Below are 17515 nucleotides of genomic sequence, written 5' to 3'. Positions count from 1 at the left end.
TAATGCAAATAAACATTTACACATTCACTCTTTTTTTGATAATGAATATAACCAAGTGAGGTTTTTTGGTCAATGAGTAGCAAAATGGGAACCGAAATAAATTGGCTTATTGAGACAAATAGTTAGGTGCGGAATTTTAGTAAACCAATCATCAAAAGTAAAGGTGTTGGCATGCAAGACGCCACGCAGACTGGGTTATTGAGTCAAAACACCGTATTGCCTGTAGTTAAAAGGTGAATGAACCATTGTAGATCACAGCAATTCATAGTCGTAAATCCTGCTTATAGTTCCACTTACATGAATATTAAAACTCTAAATTAAAATACTCAATGTACATCACTCCAGCAGGATGTACTTATTTGGTACAAAAACACATTTCGTCAAATAACCAGCATCACTAGGATTTTACATTCAATTGTAGTCTGTCTACCATAATAGACAGGATTTACACTTTATCAGCTTACCCGATACCTAGGCATGTGCTCCTTTGCGTTTGAGGCACAGGATGATGAATGCTGGGTGCAGTTGCCACTACTGTTTGTAGGGCAACATTTTTGTTGCAATTTGGATGGATCATCTGAAGTTTTCTAGGAAACAAAGATCAATTTCAGGATTCTTTTATGTGCTTTTTATGTACAATCTTTAACTTAATAATCTAGTATATTCATTGTGACTCTACCTTTGACATACTTAATTTATGGGGCACAGAATTGGATGCAATACTCCAAATGAGATCTAACCAGTGTGTTGTCAAAGATTTAAAGCACCAATTCATTATTTTTATACTCCATGCCTGCAGTTTTCAAGTAAGTTTGCATATATTTAAATTTTATTCTGACACCGCAATGGTGCTTCTATTGTCATGTGTGCAAACAATGAAATTATTTTCTAACATAATCTCGTAAAGTATTGCCATACCTCAGCACATCCCCGATTAACAAAGTGTAGATTTGAAACCTAAGACTGCGATCCTGCAACCTCTAAAATTGTACTATTTTCATCGTCTTTTGTCATTCTTCAATTAAAAAATTATTTTGTGTCCACTCGTTTCTTCAATCCTTCTTGCTCCACTTAAGACTGTTCTTATTTTCCTCATTGTGTACTGGATTCTCAAATTGCATCACCTGCAGAATTCATTATAGCCTTTATACCCATTGAAGGTCAACTAATGTAGGTTTGGCTGGAAGGTTAGACCACATGGAATCCATGGCGAGCTAGACAATTGGTTTAGAAGGGGTCAAGGAATAGTTATGGAGGGTTGTTTTTCTGATTGGAGGCCTTTGACCAGTGGAGCACCTGTGGCGTCAGTGCTGAGCCTGTTGCTGTTTGTTATACACATTAACAATTTGGACGACAATGGAATTGTTAGTAAATTTGCAGATGACACAAAGATAGGTGGTACAGTAGACACTGAGGAAGGGTATCCAAGTTTACAACAAGATATATATCAGTTTAGTAGGTATGCCAAGAAATGGCAAATGGAATTTAACTCTGAAAAGTGTGAGGTATTGCTTTTTTGTACGTCAAATCAGGACTCAACTTATACAGTAAATGATAGAGCCTGGAGAGTGTTACAGAACAGAGATAGAAGCATAGAAAATAGGTGCAGGAGGTCATTCAGCCCTTCGAGCCAGCACCGCCATTCATTGTGATCATGGCTGATCGCCTACAATCAATAACCCGTGCCTGCCTTCTCCCCATACCCCTTGATTCCACTAGCCCCTAGAGCTCTATCTAACTGGGAGTACCTGTGTAGGAAGGAACTGCAGATGCTGGTTTACACCAAAGATAGACACAAAATGCTGGCGTAAAGGCCCTGTCCCAGTTCGGTGATTTTTTAGGCGACTACAGGCGACGAGGCTGTCACTGCAGGGACACCACCGGGGTGTCGCGGGCATGGCGGTGAGTCGTCTCCAAAGTGTCGTAGCATTTTTCTCGTCGTCGTTGGATTTTGTGAAGGCATAAAAAATTTTGCCGACTGTTGGTTTGACGACAATGAGCATAGCTTGATGTCTCCTGATGTGGGCGCTGTCGTAGGTTGTCACCAGGTGATTAAGGTTGTCGCCGGTGCTGACTTTGGCGAATTCCAAGTGAGGACTTGATCTGATCATCCATCAGTATTGTGTCCATAAATAATGTTAGCTTTTGTATGTTTTTGAACTAATTATTTTGTTTAAAGTTTTAATTTTAAAGTTTGAAGTTTATTGAAATTTATTGAAATTTATTACAATATTTTTATATGCAATGTTGTATGTTCTTAACAACCGTTAAAAAAAAATTGTTTGTATATCAATACTGGAAATTCTTTACATTTTGATGGAAAGTTGATGTATGAAGTTATTGTATTTCAGAGTAGTTTCTCATGGCATCACTTTCAAATAGTCATGATGCAGAATGATTGGAAACCCTACCTTACACCCCCTTTTATAGGGAAAGTGGGTGAAACATGAATTGTCTTCAGTTGCCTTCAGTGTCATAGTTTGTCGCGGGTGGGCGTAGGTTGTCGCCTCTGTGGTGGTAGGTTGTCGTAGATGCAGTCGTAGGTGGACGTTCTACTTGCGACGATTGGGTCGCCGGTTTTCCCTAGCTTGCCGTAGCGTGACGTCGACTAGGTGGTAGGTTGTTGTAGCTTGTCGTAGACATTGTCGTGGGGGGGGGGGGTCCAGTCACCAGTTTTTCGGCGACCTGCTACGACTATGACAGTTGCCGGCAGTCACCTTAAAAAACGCCTAACTGGGACAGGGCCTTAACACATTTTGTCTGACTGAAGGTGGTTCTCGACCCGAAACATCACCCATTCCTTCTATCCAGAAATGCTGCCTGTTCCGCTGTGTTACTCCAGCATTTTGTGTCTATCTTGTGAGTACATGTGAATGGTTCCCTGAATGTGGACAGGGTAGTGAAGAGGTTTGACATATTTGCCTTCATTAGGAAGGGCTGAGAGTAAAAAAGGTTGATACATCAGCTACATAAGTCGTTGCAGAGGCAATATCTGGAGTGGTGTGTGCAGTTCTGGTCACCGAGCTAAAGGATGGATGTCATTCAGTTAGAAAGAGTGCAGAAAAGATTAACCAGGATGTTACCTAGATGTGAGGGCTCGAGTTATGGGTAGAGGCTGAATAGACTGGGACCTTTCTCTTTGTCGTGTAGGAGACTGAAAGGTGATGTCATTGAAGTGCACAAAATCACGGATAAAGTGAACGCTCACTTTTCTCCCAAGATAGATGATTCTAAAATTAGAAGGCAACATGAGAGGGATGTGACGCAAGGATATCAGTGGCAATTTTTCCCTCTCAGAGGGTAATCAGTATCTAGAATGAGATATGCCAGAAGAAAGGGGAGGATACAATTAATACTTTTAGAAGACATTTGGACAGATATATGGATATGAATGGTTAACAGGACCATGGAGCAAATGGAACTACATGCCCATTTGGTCAGCATAAACAAGGTGGACTGAAGGGGCCTGTTTCCACACTACACATCTCTAAGAGCCTAAGGACAAAAAAAAACCTGAATGAATATAGTAAATGTATAATTAGGGGAACAGACACAGACCTCTTGCAAAAAAAAGTTATTTAGTCTGAATGAGGGATAGAGTTCAATTTGGAAGTTTTAAACCCCTGTCCCACTTAGGCTTTTTTTTAGGCGACTACAGGCGACTAGGCTGTCGCCACATGGTTGCTGGGGTGTCGCCTGTATGGTCGTGAGTAGTCTCTAAAGAGTTGTAGCGTCTTTCTGGTCGCCGCTGGATTTTCAGAATGTTGAAAAATTTGTGGCGACAATGCGTTTGACGCCAATGAGCGTAGCTTGACGTTTCCTGACGTAGGTGCTGTCGTAGGTTGTCACCAGGTGAGGTAGGTTGTCGCCGGTGCTCACTTTGGTGAATTCCATTGGCGACTACCTACGTCAACCGGCGACAGGTACCGGATGCCAAAATGACGTGAATTGTCTTCCGTTGTCGCCGACAGGGTCGTATCTTGTCGCGGATGGACGTCAGTTGACATCGGTTGTCGCCTGTGCGGATGTAGGTACGGTTGTAGGTGGAAGTCCTACTCGCGATGGTTGGGTCGCCGGTTGCTTGCCGTAGCTTGACGTCGACTAGGTGGTAGGTTGTTGTAGTTTGTCATAGACATTGTCGTAGGGGGGTCCAGTCGCCGGTTTTTCGGCGACCTGCTAAGACAATGACAGTCGCCGGCAGTCGCCTAAAAAAAATACGCCCGAGTTGGACAGGCCCTTTAGAATAAAAATCAAAGCATGGCAGGAAGAGGCACAGCTATCACTGAAACTGTGTAGCAGATATTGGAACCAGAGGAACTAACTGCAACATGTCAAAGCTCAAGGCTCTATTTGAATGCATACAATATTTAATAGGGGTAAAGGATGTCCTGAACTGGGAACTCAACATTCCAGGGTATGAGATGTTCCACAAGAATAAGCAAAAATGAAAATAGAGGGCCACAGAAGTGTTGTTAATCAAGGAGGAAATCACTGCTGAGTGAGTATTGATAGACATGCAATGAATTGGACTGTGGAAATACAAGAGGACGGCAGCATTGATGCATGTGGTCTGTCGACACCCAAACTGTTGTCATGGTAGGACAAAGTAAAGATGGAGAAATACTGAAGTCTTGCAAGAAGGGAAGTACAGTTATCATGAGTGATTTTAATGAACTTATCAATTTGACTAACGAAACCAGCACACGTACCAAGAAAGAGGGATTTGTGGAGTGCACCAGGAATCATTGCTAGGAGAATTACGCGGCAGAACCTATCCAGAAACGGGCTATTTTAGATTTGGTCATGGGATAGACAAGGGTTCTCTTGTGACTAATGATCACAACATTCTAGAATTAGATACTCACAAGATCAGACATAAGAACAATCAGGCCATTCGGACCATCAGTCCGAATTTGCTCCGCCAATCGATAATGGCTGATCTATTTTCTCCCCCGAACCCGATTCTCATGCCTTCTCCCCATAAAATTTGATGCCCATACTAATGAAGAACCTATCAATCTCCTCATTAAACAGACCAAATGACTTGGCCACCACAACTTCCTGTGGCAATGATTTGCACAGAATTAGCGTTCTCTCGCTCTCTCTCTCACTCTCAACTTTTCCAGTGTCATTTTTGAGTGCTCCAATAATCACTCTTGCCTCTCTTTTACTCTTTATATATCTGAAGAAACCTTTGGTGTCCTCTTATATTATTGACTAGCTTACCTTCATATTTCACCTTTTCTCCTCGTATTGCTTTTTCAGTTGCCTTCTGTTGGTTTTTAAACGCTTCCCAATCCTCTAGCTTCCCACTAATCTTTGCCATATTTTATGCCTTCTCGTGTGCTTTTATGCTATCTTTGACTTCTTTTGTCAGCCATGGTCACCTCATGCTCATCTTAGGATGTTTCTTCCTCTTGGAGATGAAAAGATCTTTCATCTTGTGAATTACTCCCAGAAACTCCTGTCATTGCTGTGCCATTCCTGCTAGGGTCCCCATTTAATGAGCTTTATACTGCTCCTCCCTCATGCCTCTGTAGTTATCTTTATTCAACAGTAATATTAATATATCTGTTTTCAGCTTTCCCCTCTCAAACTGCAGGTTGAATTCTATCACGTTATGATTAATGCCTCCATGGGGTTCCTTCACCTTAAGCTCCCTAATCAAATCTGGTTCATTACACAACAACAAATCCAGAACTGCCTTTCCCCCTGTGGACTCGACCACAAGCTGCTCCAAGAAGCAATCTCATCGGCATTCTACAAAACTCTACCCTCAAAGATTCTTCATATTCTGTTCCTATGTACTTGTTAAGGATCGGATTTCATTCCTTACCAACAGAGCCACCCCACCACCTCTGCCCACATGCCTGTCTTTTTAATAGGACGCGTGTGCTTGGAAGTTCAGTTCCCAGCTCTGATCCCGAGATGAGAAGTAACCCCTTGGGTCCTCAAAACCAGTGCCCTCAACTCAAATAAGGGAAATTACAAAGGTGTGAAGGAAGAAATGACTGGGAAAATAAGTTAACAGTTAACAAATGAATATAGAGGTGTTAATAAATGAATAGAGGCAAATATTTTAGCAACAATTTCATTGTGCTCAAGGGAAATTTATCCCAATCAGAAGGAGAGACTCAATGATAAAGACAAACAGTCCATGATTAACAAAAGGAGATCAAGGACCAAAAACTAGAGCGAAGTGCCAAAAACTATTGGTAGACCAGAGGAATGGGAAGTTTTCTGAAACCAGCTGTTGAGGACGAAGAACCTCAAAGGAGGAAGACAATGGAATAAGTAAACTGGCAAGTAATAATCAAACTTCAAGAGTTTCTATTAATATACAAAATATACAATATCCAATATACAAATAATAAAGCTAAAATATATCCACAGTTAGCAGATGATGTAAAAGTGGGTGGTATTGTGTGAAGAACAATTGCAGCAGGATCTTGAACGGGTGGCCAGGTAGGCTGAGGAATGGTTGATGGAATCAACATTGAATACAGAGAAATGTGAGGCATTGCATTATGGAAAGTCTAACATGGACAGGACCTGCAATGGAAATGGTAGGCCTCTGGGAAGTATTGTTGATCAAAGGGATCGAGGAGTGCAGGTACATAGTTTCTCAAAGGTGACGTCACAGGTAGATGGGATGATCAAAAGGGCTTTTGGCACATTGGCCTTCATCAGTCAGTATTGAGTATAGAAGTTGGGAGGTCATGTTGCAGTTATACAAGACGTTGGTGAGGCCACATTTAGAGTATTGTGTGCAGTTCTGGGCCCCATGTTATCAAAAAGAGGTTGTTAAGTTGGAAAGGGTGAAGAGATTTACCAGAATGTTGCCAGTTCTTGAGTGTCTGAACAAACGGCAGAGGTTGAGCAGGCTGGGACTCTATTTCCTTGACCACAGGAGGATAAGGGGTGTAAGGGTGATCTTAATAGAGGTGTATAAAATTATGAGAGGAATAGATAGGTGGACACAGAGTTTCTTGTCCAGAGTGGGGGAAATTGAGAACCAGAGGGCTTAGGTTTAAGGTAAAAAGGGAAAGATTTAATAGGAATCTGAGGGGTAACTTTTTCACACAAAGGAAAGGGTGTACGGAATTAGCTGGCGGAGGTGGTTGAGGGAGGGACTATCGCAATTAGACAGGCACATGGATAGGACAGGTTTATATGGGCTAAACACAGGCAAGAGGGACTAGTATAAATGGGACATGTTGATCGGTGTGGGCCGAAGGGCTCGTTTCCACACTGTATGACTATGACACTGTGGGAGAGTCAGCCTTGATTACAACTTAAGTGGGCAGTCATTTAAAACAAAGATACACAGGAATTTCTCCTTCCAGAAGATGGCGAAACTCAAATTCTCTATCTTGGAGGGGTGTAGTGTGGAAGCAAGATCAATAGACGTATTTAAAGATTTAATGAGGCAGATACATTTTTGAAAAATTAGGGTGATCACTAGAATCAGGGTAATTACAAAAGAAACAAGAGGGGTTAAAACTAAGATGTAAAGGGAGGAAATGAAATTAGTTATCGGCACAATAGCAATTCAAACATCTTTTGACATATCAGTGGTAAAGAGGCGGCACATGAAGCAATGGGGTACATCAAAAGCAGAATTGGAACTTGCACATGGATGCTGAAGTCAGTGTAAGATACTAAACGAGTACTTTATATCTATCTTGAAGGATAATTGCAAATTCAAAGTAATAGTAAAGGAGATGGAGACAATTGAGATGCTACGTATACTCAAAATTAAAGGCATAAAGACATTGGGAAAGTTGACTGAAATTAAAAGTATGAGGATGCAACTTATTCGGTCCTGACAACTTACCAATTGAGAGAAATGCAAAAAGTCGTCGCAAGGGCAATATCCAGAGATTTTTAAAAAAAGATTATGGTTATGTGGGTGATTCCAAAGGACATTTACAGGAGGCGATGTTATTCCATCGTTCATCAAAGGGGGCCAAGATAAACCCAGCCACAATGAACTGGTCAGTTTAACCTGCGATGGAATGCTTCCGAAAACATTGATTCAGGGCAGGATTAAGTAATTTGGATGAAAATAGATTGGTTAAGACAAAACAGTCTAGTTTTGTTAAAGGAAATGTTCAATCAATTGAGAGAAATTTCAGTTGGTATGGGTAGACTGAATGAGAATATTGTAGTTGATGTGACGTTCATGGTCTTCCAGAAAGCTATAAAATGTTGCAAAAGTTGAGGCACACAGCATAAAAGGGGCATTGAGAGCACAGAAAGGTGGTTGATAAATGTGAGGTTATCCACTTTGGCGGCAAGAACAGGAAAGCAGAGTATTACCTGAATGGTGACCAATTGGGAGAAGGGGAAATGCAACGTGACCTGGGTGTCATGGTGCACCAGTCATTGAAAGCAAGCATGCAGGTGCAGCAGGCAGTGAAGAAAGCGAATGGTATGTTGGCATTCATAGCAAGAGGATTTGAGTTTAGGAGCAGGGAGGTTCTGCTGCAGTTGCACAGGGCCTTGGTGAGACCGCACCTGGAGTATTGTGTGCAGTTTTGGTCTCCTAACCTGAGGAAAGACGTTCTTGCCTTAGAGGGAGTACAGAGAAGGTTCACCAGATTAATCCCTGGGATGGCGGGACTTGCATATGAGGAAAGACTGGATAGACTGGGCTTGCACTCGCTGGAATTTAGAAGACTGAGGGGGGATCTTATAGAAACATATAGAATTCTTAAGGGGTTGGAGAGGCTAGATGCGGGAAGATTGTTCCCGATGTTGGGGGAGTCCAGAACCAGGGGTCACAGCATAAGGATAAGGGGGAAGTCTTTTAGGACCGAGATGAGAAAACATTTCTTCACACAGAGAGTGGTGAGTCTGTGGAATTCTCTGCTACAGAAGGTAGTTGAGGCCAGTTCATTGGTTATATTTAAGAGGGAGTTAGATGTGGCCCTTTTTGCTAAAGGGATCAGGGGGTATGGAGAGGAGGCAGGTACAGGCTACTGAGCTGGATGATCAGCCATGATCATATTGCATGGCGGTGCAGGCTCGAAGGGCCGAATGGCCTACTCCTGCACCTATTTTCTATGTTTCTATGTTTCTATGACTAAGGAACAGGCTACAAAGGGTCATGCTAATTGGTTTTCAGATTGGAGGAAGGTGAATAGTGGCTTTCCACAGAGATTGAAATACCACTAGCCCCAAGAACTATATCTGACACTTTAAATATATTTAATGATTTGGCTTAAACTACTTTTAGTAGAGAATGCCACAGGTCCCCTGCTGCTAGAATGTTGTAGGTTTTTATGAGATCCTCCATCTCTCTTCACTCTAGTGAACTGACACTGTCTTTCTCCATGTCAGTCCTGTCAATTCAGGAATCAGTGTAGCAACCATTCACAAACAATAGGGAAACACATTTCCGATTACGGGGTCACGGAAACATCTGATTGGTCTGGAGAATGAGGGAACTTTCAGAGTTTTGTTTTCCACAAATTGGCATAGATTTCTTCTTTGACTCAGGTGAGTTCACAGCACCTGACCACATCAAACAGCGTCAAGTCATCAGCTATAAGAAAGTGACTAGGATCCATCACCTTAAACAGAATGACTGAGAATCTAAAGTAGTATTATCTTGCGAGAAAGAACAATCATAGATTCAAAGGTTAGGCAGAAGATATGTTGTATTGTTTTGACAGAATGGGACAAGTTGTATACCTCAATATTTACAATATATAATAATGGGTTTGGTGAAGGAATGATTGTATTATATCCAAGTTTGAAGAAGTCTAGAGGAGTAGACAAGTAGAGATGAAAGGGGAAGTTAGGAAAGGGAGACACACAGGTTAGTCAAAAGAGATGTAGCTCAATCTTTGGTAGCATTAACTTATTTCAATACAATGGGTCTGGAGTCATGCATGGGTGATGACAGAATTAATTCCCTAAAGTACATTAGAAATGGTTTTTGCAATTACCCAGCAGTTATCATTGCTGTGACTATTGGTTCTTTTTCCAAATTATTATTCAAATTTAAATTCCACAGCTGCCATGTAGGATTTCAACTCGTGTCAGGCAAGGACAACAGCTATGCCACCAATCCTTATTTTAACATTCTATTTTTAACGATAGGCTACTCAGTTTACTAAGCCTTGGGAACCCTGTAGCAGAGAGAGACAAGAATAGACGAATCCAAGTAGCAAGTGCCTTTTTGGCACTGTTTTGAGATCAAGCAAAGCTTTCATCCAGATCTACCACAGTCAACACTCAGCACCTCTTATCCCCTTACAACTGCAATTGATACTGCCACTGTATTACCACTCCAGTGATCTTTGCAACAGCCGAAAGCTCCCAGCAGGATTGCTGGCCAAGAAAGCTCTGTGCTTATGGGTGTAAACCCTTAAAAATACTTTTTTACATCCTCAAACAGCTCAACTACAGGTTAAAATTCAGCCTGCATGTCAGATGGAGAGAGCCTCTCTTAACTTTTGGGGACCACTCTGGTAGAATTAACTTTAGAGTGGGTGCAAAATCAACACTGGAATTATGACAGAACCTTTGGTTTAAATTAGCATACATGTTATGCATAAGGTCATAAGTGATAGGAGTAGAATTAGGCCGTTCGGACCATCAAGTCTATTCCACCATTCAATCATGGCTGATCTATCTCTCCCCCCTAACCCCATTCTCCTGCCTTCTCCCCATAACCTCTGACACCTGTACTGCAAATCCAGACTATATTACATTCTGTTTAGAAGGTTAAAAAGGTATCTCGAAGATATGGATAAACCACAAGTGCTGATAAACAATTTTTTTTCATGGAACAATCCAGAACAATGGTTAATCCAGAACAGATTGTTAAGAACATTGTGGAATATGGATTGAAGCAAAGCAAATTGAGCCAAAATGCAGATCAACCATTCCATAAATGAACAGTGATGCAAGCACAAAGTGGCCTCAGCTGGATGCATCACAGAATATGCTGAAGAAACGGGACCAGGAAAAGAAAATTGAGGACTGCAGTGAAACAAAGAAAGATGAAATCAATGATTACAAAAATAACTGTGGGTTTATACTCTACTTCCAAAGGGGATACACCTCTGATGAAAATGCCACAACCATTATGGCAAACCCAAAGCAAGAAAAACAAAATAAATGGTGTTAAAAAACTTCCCAGCCAGTGGAGCAAGGAATGGAGTTAATGTTTCAGGTCAATGATCTTTCATCCAAACCAGAAAAATTTAGAAATGAAACAATCTTCAAACCACAGCAAAGGGGCATGTACGATTAAGACCATACAGAAAAAAAAGCGATGACAGGGGAGACACCAGGAAAGATTATTAGGAAATATTGGATAGGCTGGCATTTTTGGGAGAAATGATTTGGCTGAGAGGAAACATATTGAAGGTGTGTAAGATTATGACGACCCTTGATGTGGTAAATAGGAAGACTGTTTTCCGTAGCTGAGGGAATAAAAGTGACGAGGCCTAGATTTAAATTAATTACTCAAAGGTTCGAGGGAGATGAGGAAAATGAATTTCACCTACGAGTTGTTAAGGATCTAAGTTCACTGCCTGAAAGCATAATGAGGCAGAACCCTCATTACATATGATTGTCAGTACGTGTGCGTTAAGAGTCACAAGTTGCAGGATCAAGTGCTCAGAGGTTACATTGGGTTCAGCAGTTTTTAAGAGCACAGACAAGAATAGCATCTTTCTGAATTGCATATTTTCAATAAATCAATGAAACTTGGGTCCCAACTAGTATGAAGGTAACCCATCACATACATTCTTTGTGAACACCACTGGGTCTCTGTCATTTAAAGCTTTCATCTTTTTTCCCCACACCACAAATCTCTAACATTCCTCATTTGCTTCATTTCAAAGAATCTGCACGCTTTCAGTTTCTGCCTCTTCATCCTTGGGATATATTCACTCCACTACCAGTGACTTGGCTAAAACTATCATCTGTTTTCCCCCCTCCCCTAAATCTCTCCACCTCTTTATTCCTTTTGGGGCACTGCTTAAAACCAGTTTAACCAAACTTTCAGTCATCTGCCCCAGAGGGTCTTTGACATCAGGCTTGATCATGGGAGCTAATGTTATGATAAGGACATTAACTAAATTTACATTGCCATGTTTCTCCACTTATCATTTATAAACTGTAAATTGGGGTACATAATTCCAGTAAATGACAGTAGGCTGCTGATATATTTTTGAACTCTCTATTTTCTTTATTAAAATTAGGCAGATTATACCATGCTCTTATTACCAGCGTGATGAGATATACTACATTCATCGTATCTTTTGCAAAGAATATCTCCCATCCAAACGTCTTTATCTTTAAACAGTGTATCCAAGTAGTCAAAATCTTTCCAAACCGGTCGGTGTTGGTTACCTGCACTTTGGCATCTTGAACTTTGCGCACTGCTTTAGAATCAAAAAGAACATGTCTGCCTCTCCTTTCACAATCCTGGTAAACAATCAGTCGAATCTGGTCAAGTTGAAACTCTACAAGTGTCCAGCTGTAAAAGGAAGATATTATGAATGAAGAATAGTCTTTGACGTGTTTCTGCAATGTTAAACTGTTTGCATGTTGCTCAACGGAACAAATCAAATGTGCAGAATGAATAAAAGCAAATATATTGCAAGAAATTTACCCACAGGAAATAAACTGAACAAGTTCATTTAATTATGGATATAAACATACCTTTATGGGATAGTGCAAAGTAGTTTTATGCTTGCCAGGGCTTACTTCCTATGAGGTGAGAATGTCAAGGATTACTAAGAGCAGTAGTCAGAGACCTGCATGGAGAGTTAAGAGACTTCTTGTATTTTTCCTTAGGCAAGTTTCTCTACATGTAGACTTATTATGCCACATGCACGCAATTTAGGGCACTACTGGATAAAGTTAAAAAGTCCTGATACAAAACTATATACAAACACAAATTACACGTCATCATCTTGACTACTGGTACACGTGAAGATTTTGTTTTAGGGTTGGAAGTACAAGTCAGTAATCTGCACAAGTTTGGACCCTGTATGAGAAATAACCGTCATCTGCAGCTAAACATTGTTTTTTCCTGATGTGCTCAAACAATCTGCCACAGAGCTCGCCCAATGCTGTTAATACTTAACACACAAATAAAATGACCCAAATTATTAATCTTGACACATTCCCTTAAATAATACTTATTTTTCTGCAATAATCAGAATAAATCTTTAATTGCAGAATAAAATGATCTGTTTATACAGATGTTGATCTTTACATGTAAAGATGTAAAGATTGTGAAATTCCTCATTCAACTCATTATTGCTGAGGCACTTACTACTGTACTGGTTTCAAGGCTCCCGACTAATTAAAAAAATTGCAATTGTGAGAAATTTGGATTGAAATATTAACATTTCTCTCACCAAAGAATGCTACCTGATCTACTCAGTAGTCAAATTCTTTGTTTTTATTAAAGCACATGTTCTTTCTGCAAAGGACTGAAATGCCATGTCATAATTAAGTTCCTCAGTAAATATGCCAACTGGCATAATCATAGTCTCAGGATGATATAGTCACAGGATTTCCTTCTGATCTTGGAAGACCCAGCCAATAAACACGCTACTGTAACTCAATAAATTCAAAAACTGTATATAGGCACCAAACCAACGTTGTTAAGATAGGCATAGAATAACTCAGCGGGTTCTGGCAGCGTCTCTGGAGAAAATGGATAGACGACATTTCGGGTTGGGACTCTTCTTCAGACTGATTATAGTGGAGGGGGCGGGAAGAACTAGAGGGGGTGAAGGGGGCGAAAAGGGGGGAAGGAAGAGGAGGGATGCATTTGTAGGAGTTACCTAACATTGGAGAATTCAATCTTCATACCGCTGGGCTGTAAGCTATCTAAGCGAAATATGAGGTACCGTTCCTCCAATTTGTATGTGGCCTCACTCTGGCAATGGAGGAGGCCCAGCACAGAAAGGTCAGCATGGGAATGGGAAGAGGAATTAGTGGTTAGCAACCAGGGGATCCAGCAGGTCTTGGCGAACTGAGCATAAGTGTTCAGTGAAACGGTCACAGAGTTTACAGTTTGTTTTGCCAATGTACATAAGCCCTCATCGGGAACACTGGATGCAGTAGATGAGGTTAGAGGAGGTACATGTGAACCTCTGTCTCACTTGGAAGGTCTGTCGGGGTCCCTGGACAGATTTGAGGGAGGAGTTACAAGTACAGATGTTATCTCCTGCAGTTACAGGGGAACGCGCTTGAAGAGGGGGTGGATTGGGTGGGAAGGTACGAGTGAACCAAGGAGCTGCAGAGGGAACGGTCTCCGTGGAAGGCGGATGTGAAGATGTGATTAATGGTGGGATAACAGGTATAACAGAGCTTTATTTGTCGTTCGGTACCGAAGTACCGAACGAAACTACATAGCAGTCATAGAAAAAAAAAGAACACAAGACACATAACCCCAACACAAACGTCCATCACAGTGACTCCAAACACCCCCTCACTGTGATGGAGGCAACAAAACTTCCACTCTCTTCCCCACGCCCACGGACAGACAGCTCGTCCCCGACCGACCCGCACAGTCCCCGCACCGGGCGCTGAAACGTCTCGCAGCCGAACCGGGCGATGAAAGGCCCGCGACCAAGCCTTGCGCAGCTAAGTCCCGTGGTCGAGCCGCATCGGGCGATGTCAAGTCCGCAGCCGAGCCGCACCAGTGATGAAAAGCCCCGCAGCCGAGCTGCACCGGGCGATGTTAAGCCCCGCGGCCGAGCCGCACCGGGCGATGTTAAGTCCCGCAGCCGAGCCACACCAGCGGTGAAAAGTCCCGCAGCCGAGCTGCACCGGGCGATGTTAAGCCCCGCAGCCGAGCTGCACCAGGCGATGTTAAGCCCCGCAGCCGAGCTGCACCGGGCACTGTTAAGTCCAGCGGCCAAGCCGCACCGGGATGTAAAGTCCAGCGGCCAAGCCGCACCGGGTGATGTAAAGTCCAGCGGCCGAGCCGCAGCAGGCGATGTTAGGCCCCGCAGCCGAGCCGCACCCTGCGCCGTGAGGAAGAGAAAAGTTTCCCCCCCCCCCACACCATCACCCCCTCCCACACATACACAACCAAAAAAAATATATAAAAACCATCCCAACACCGACACACAACAAAAAAAGGGAAAAAAAAGACGGACAGACTGCTAGTCAGCCGCTGCCGGAGGTGACACAAATGTTGGAGAATAACGAATTGCACGCGGAGGCTGGGAGGGTGAAAGACAAGGACCAAGGGAACTCTGTCGTTGTTGTGTCTGGGGAGAGAGGGAGCAAGGGCAGAAGAGACACGGGTGAGGGATCTATGACAGCCATTGAAACTTTTTCAATGTCTTACGTTGCCAGAGATGCGTTTGCTTTCCCGATCGGGAAAGCAAACGCATCTCTGGCAACGTAAGACATTGAAAAAAAGTTTCCCCCGACCCTTCCCCCACCCCCACATAAAACAAACCAGAGAACATTTACACAAACTTTTAAAATTTACCATAAATAACAAAAGAGTTTTCGAAAAGGACAGACTGTAGACGAGGCAGCCATCGTGCCCCCCCCCCCCCGTGTCATATGATATTTGATTAAATGGATCACAAGCATTGTTTATGAAAACTTTTTAAAAAGTTTTTAAGCGTAATGTGGAAAAGGATTGTCCTCTCCTTAAAACAAATATTTCAGCTGAACCAACCAAAATGAAGATAGTCAAATGATATGAAGATAGGTGGAGGGGCAGGTAGTGCAGAGAAAGCAGGGACTCTGCAGAAGGACTTGGACAAGTTGGGAACATGAGCTGAGAAGCAGCAGATGGAGTACAGCTTAGCAGAGTGTGGAGTCATGCATTTTGGTAGTAGGAATAAAGGCGCAGACTATTTTCTAAATGGGGAGAGAATTCAGAAATCAGAGGTGCAAAGGGACGAGGGAATGCTGGTGCAGGATTCCCAAAAAGTTTATTTGCAAGACGAATCGGTCCATAAGGAAGGCTACTGTAATGCTAGCATTTATTACTAGAATACAAAGATGTAATGCTGAGGCTTTATAAGGCACTGGTCAGAACATATCTGGAGTATTGTGAGCAGTGTTGGGGCCCATATCTAAGGAAGGAAGTGCTGGCGTTCGTTCTATAGGGTCCAGGGAAGGTAAACAAGAATGATCCCAGGAATGATTGGGTTAACATATGATGAGTGTTTGAAAATATTGGGCCTGTACTTACTGGAGTTTGGAAGGAAGAGGGGGAACACATTGAAATTTACTGAATAGTGAAAGGCTTGGATTGAGTGAATGTGGAGAGGACGTTTCCATTAGTGGGAGAGTCTGGGACCACAGGCCACAGCCTCAGAATAAAAGGACATATCTTTAGAAAAGGGATGAGCAGGAATTTCATTAGTCAGAGGGTGGTGTATCTGTGAAATTCATTGCCACAGATGGCTGTGGAGGCAAATCAATGGATATTTTTAAGGCGGAAATTGACAGATTCTTATATAATTAGGCCACCTTGTTAGACCTTCTGCCGCCGCCTGTGGCACCGCACTGCACCATGGGAGGAAAGTCAAGCTCGAGGCATGCCAGGACGGGCGGTGGTCCTCCCGCTGGTCCTCCAGGGTGGGGTGGGAACACATTTCTTAAAGTCGTGCGAGTCCCATTGTGACGTTACACGCTGAAGACCTTTAAGAAATCGGTTTGAAAGGTAATTTTTAAACTTTAAATTCTTTAACTTTTAAAATATAAGACCACTTTAAATTAAACTTTTCATTAACAGTCGCCAGGACAATGGTGATTAAGGTGGTGCTAAAATTGTGGCGCTATCGTTTACCGTTTTGGCTCTAGTTCCACAACCAAATCTCAGACATATATACAAATACATATATACAGATACATATATACACATATATACACACAAAACCAGAGTTTTAATAATATAGAAACATAGAAAACAGGTGCAGGAGTAGGCCATTCGGCCCTTCGAGCCTGCACCGCCATTCAATATGATCATGGCTGATCATCCAACTCAGTATCCTGTACCTCTCCATACCCCCTGATCCCTTTAGCCACAAGGGCCACATCTAACTCCCTCTTAAATATAGCCAATGAACTGGCCTCAACTACCTTCTGTGGCAGATATATATATATATACATCTATATATACAGATATATAGATGCATATCAAAACTGGTCTGCAAAAATAGCTCTGATTAAAACACACATCACTTTATAAAGACACTAAAGTATTTCAAGAGTTTCCATTTACTTTATATAACTAACGCAAGCTCAGAAACAACAAATAATACACAAAAGGCCACATGGATTCTTTCAGCCATCATCAACTTCAATCACCCATCATTCTCTAAACCAAAATACTGCTGAATAGGTTATTGGTCAATTTGTTTAATAGTTAATGTTGGAAGTGCTCCATGTACCAAATTAACCGCAACCACTTGTAAATTCAATGCACACATACAAAACAGTAAAAATAACCTAGTTAAAATTCTCATCTTCAGTTAATAGTGGTGAAAAATGAAAATAG

General features: G+C 42.0%; 1 protein-coding gene across 4 annotated transcripts in view; it reads right to left on the bottom strand.

Annotated features, from left to right (window-relative positions):
- LOC144597347 (folliculin-interacting protein 2-like) overlaps nucleotides 1–17515 on the bottom strand; it is a 72792-nt gene that overhangs the window by 36361 nt on the left and 18916 nt on the right. For 3 of the 4 annotated variants that reach the window (XM_078406617.1, XM_078406634.1, XM_078406626.1), the window contains exons 2-3: nucleotides 12376–12502; nucleotides 465–587 (exon numbers count right to left, since the gene is read on the bottom strand). In XM_078406617.1, the coding sequence (XP_078262743.1) occupies nucleotides 465–587; nucleotides 12376–12502 (250 nt within the window). Of the gene's footprint in view, nucleotides 1–464; nucleotides 588–5226; nucleotides 6008–12375; nucleotides 12503–17515 lie in introns of those variants that run through there. The other variant, XM_078406643.1, reaches the window with a different exon arrangement.

The sequence above is a fragment of the Rhinoraja longicauda genome, chromosome 1 (genome assembly GCF_053455715.1).
Source record: "Rhinoraja longicauda isolate Sanriku21f chromosome 1, sRhiLon1.1, whole genome shotgun sequence".
Taxonomy (NCBI): Eukaryota; Metazoa; Chordata; class Chondrichthyes; order Rajiformes; family Arhynchobatidae; genus Rhinoraja; species Rhinoraja longicauda.
Note: the sequence above shows the minus strand (reverse complement) of the source record. Positions and strands in the feature narration are given on the sequence as shown.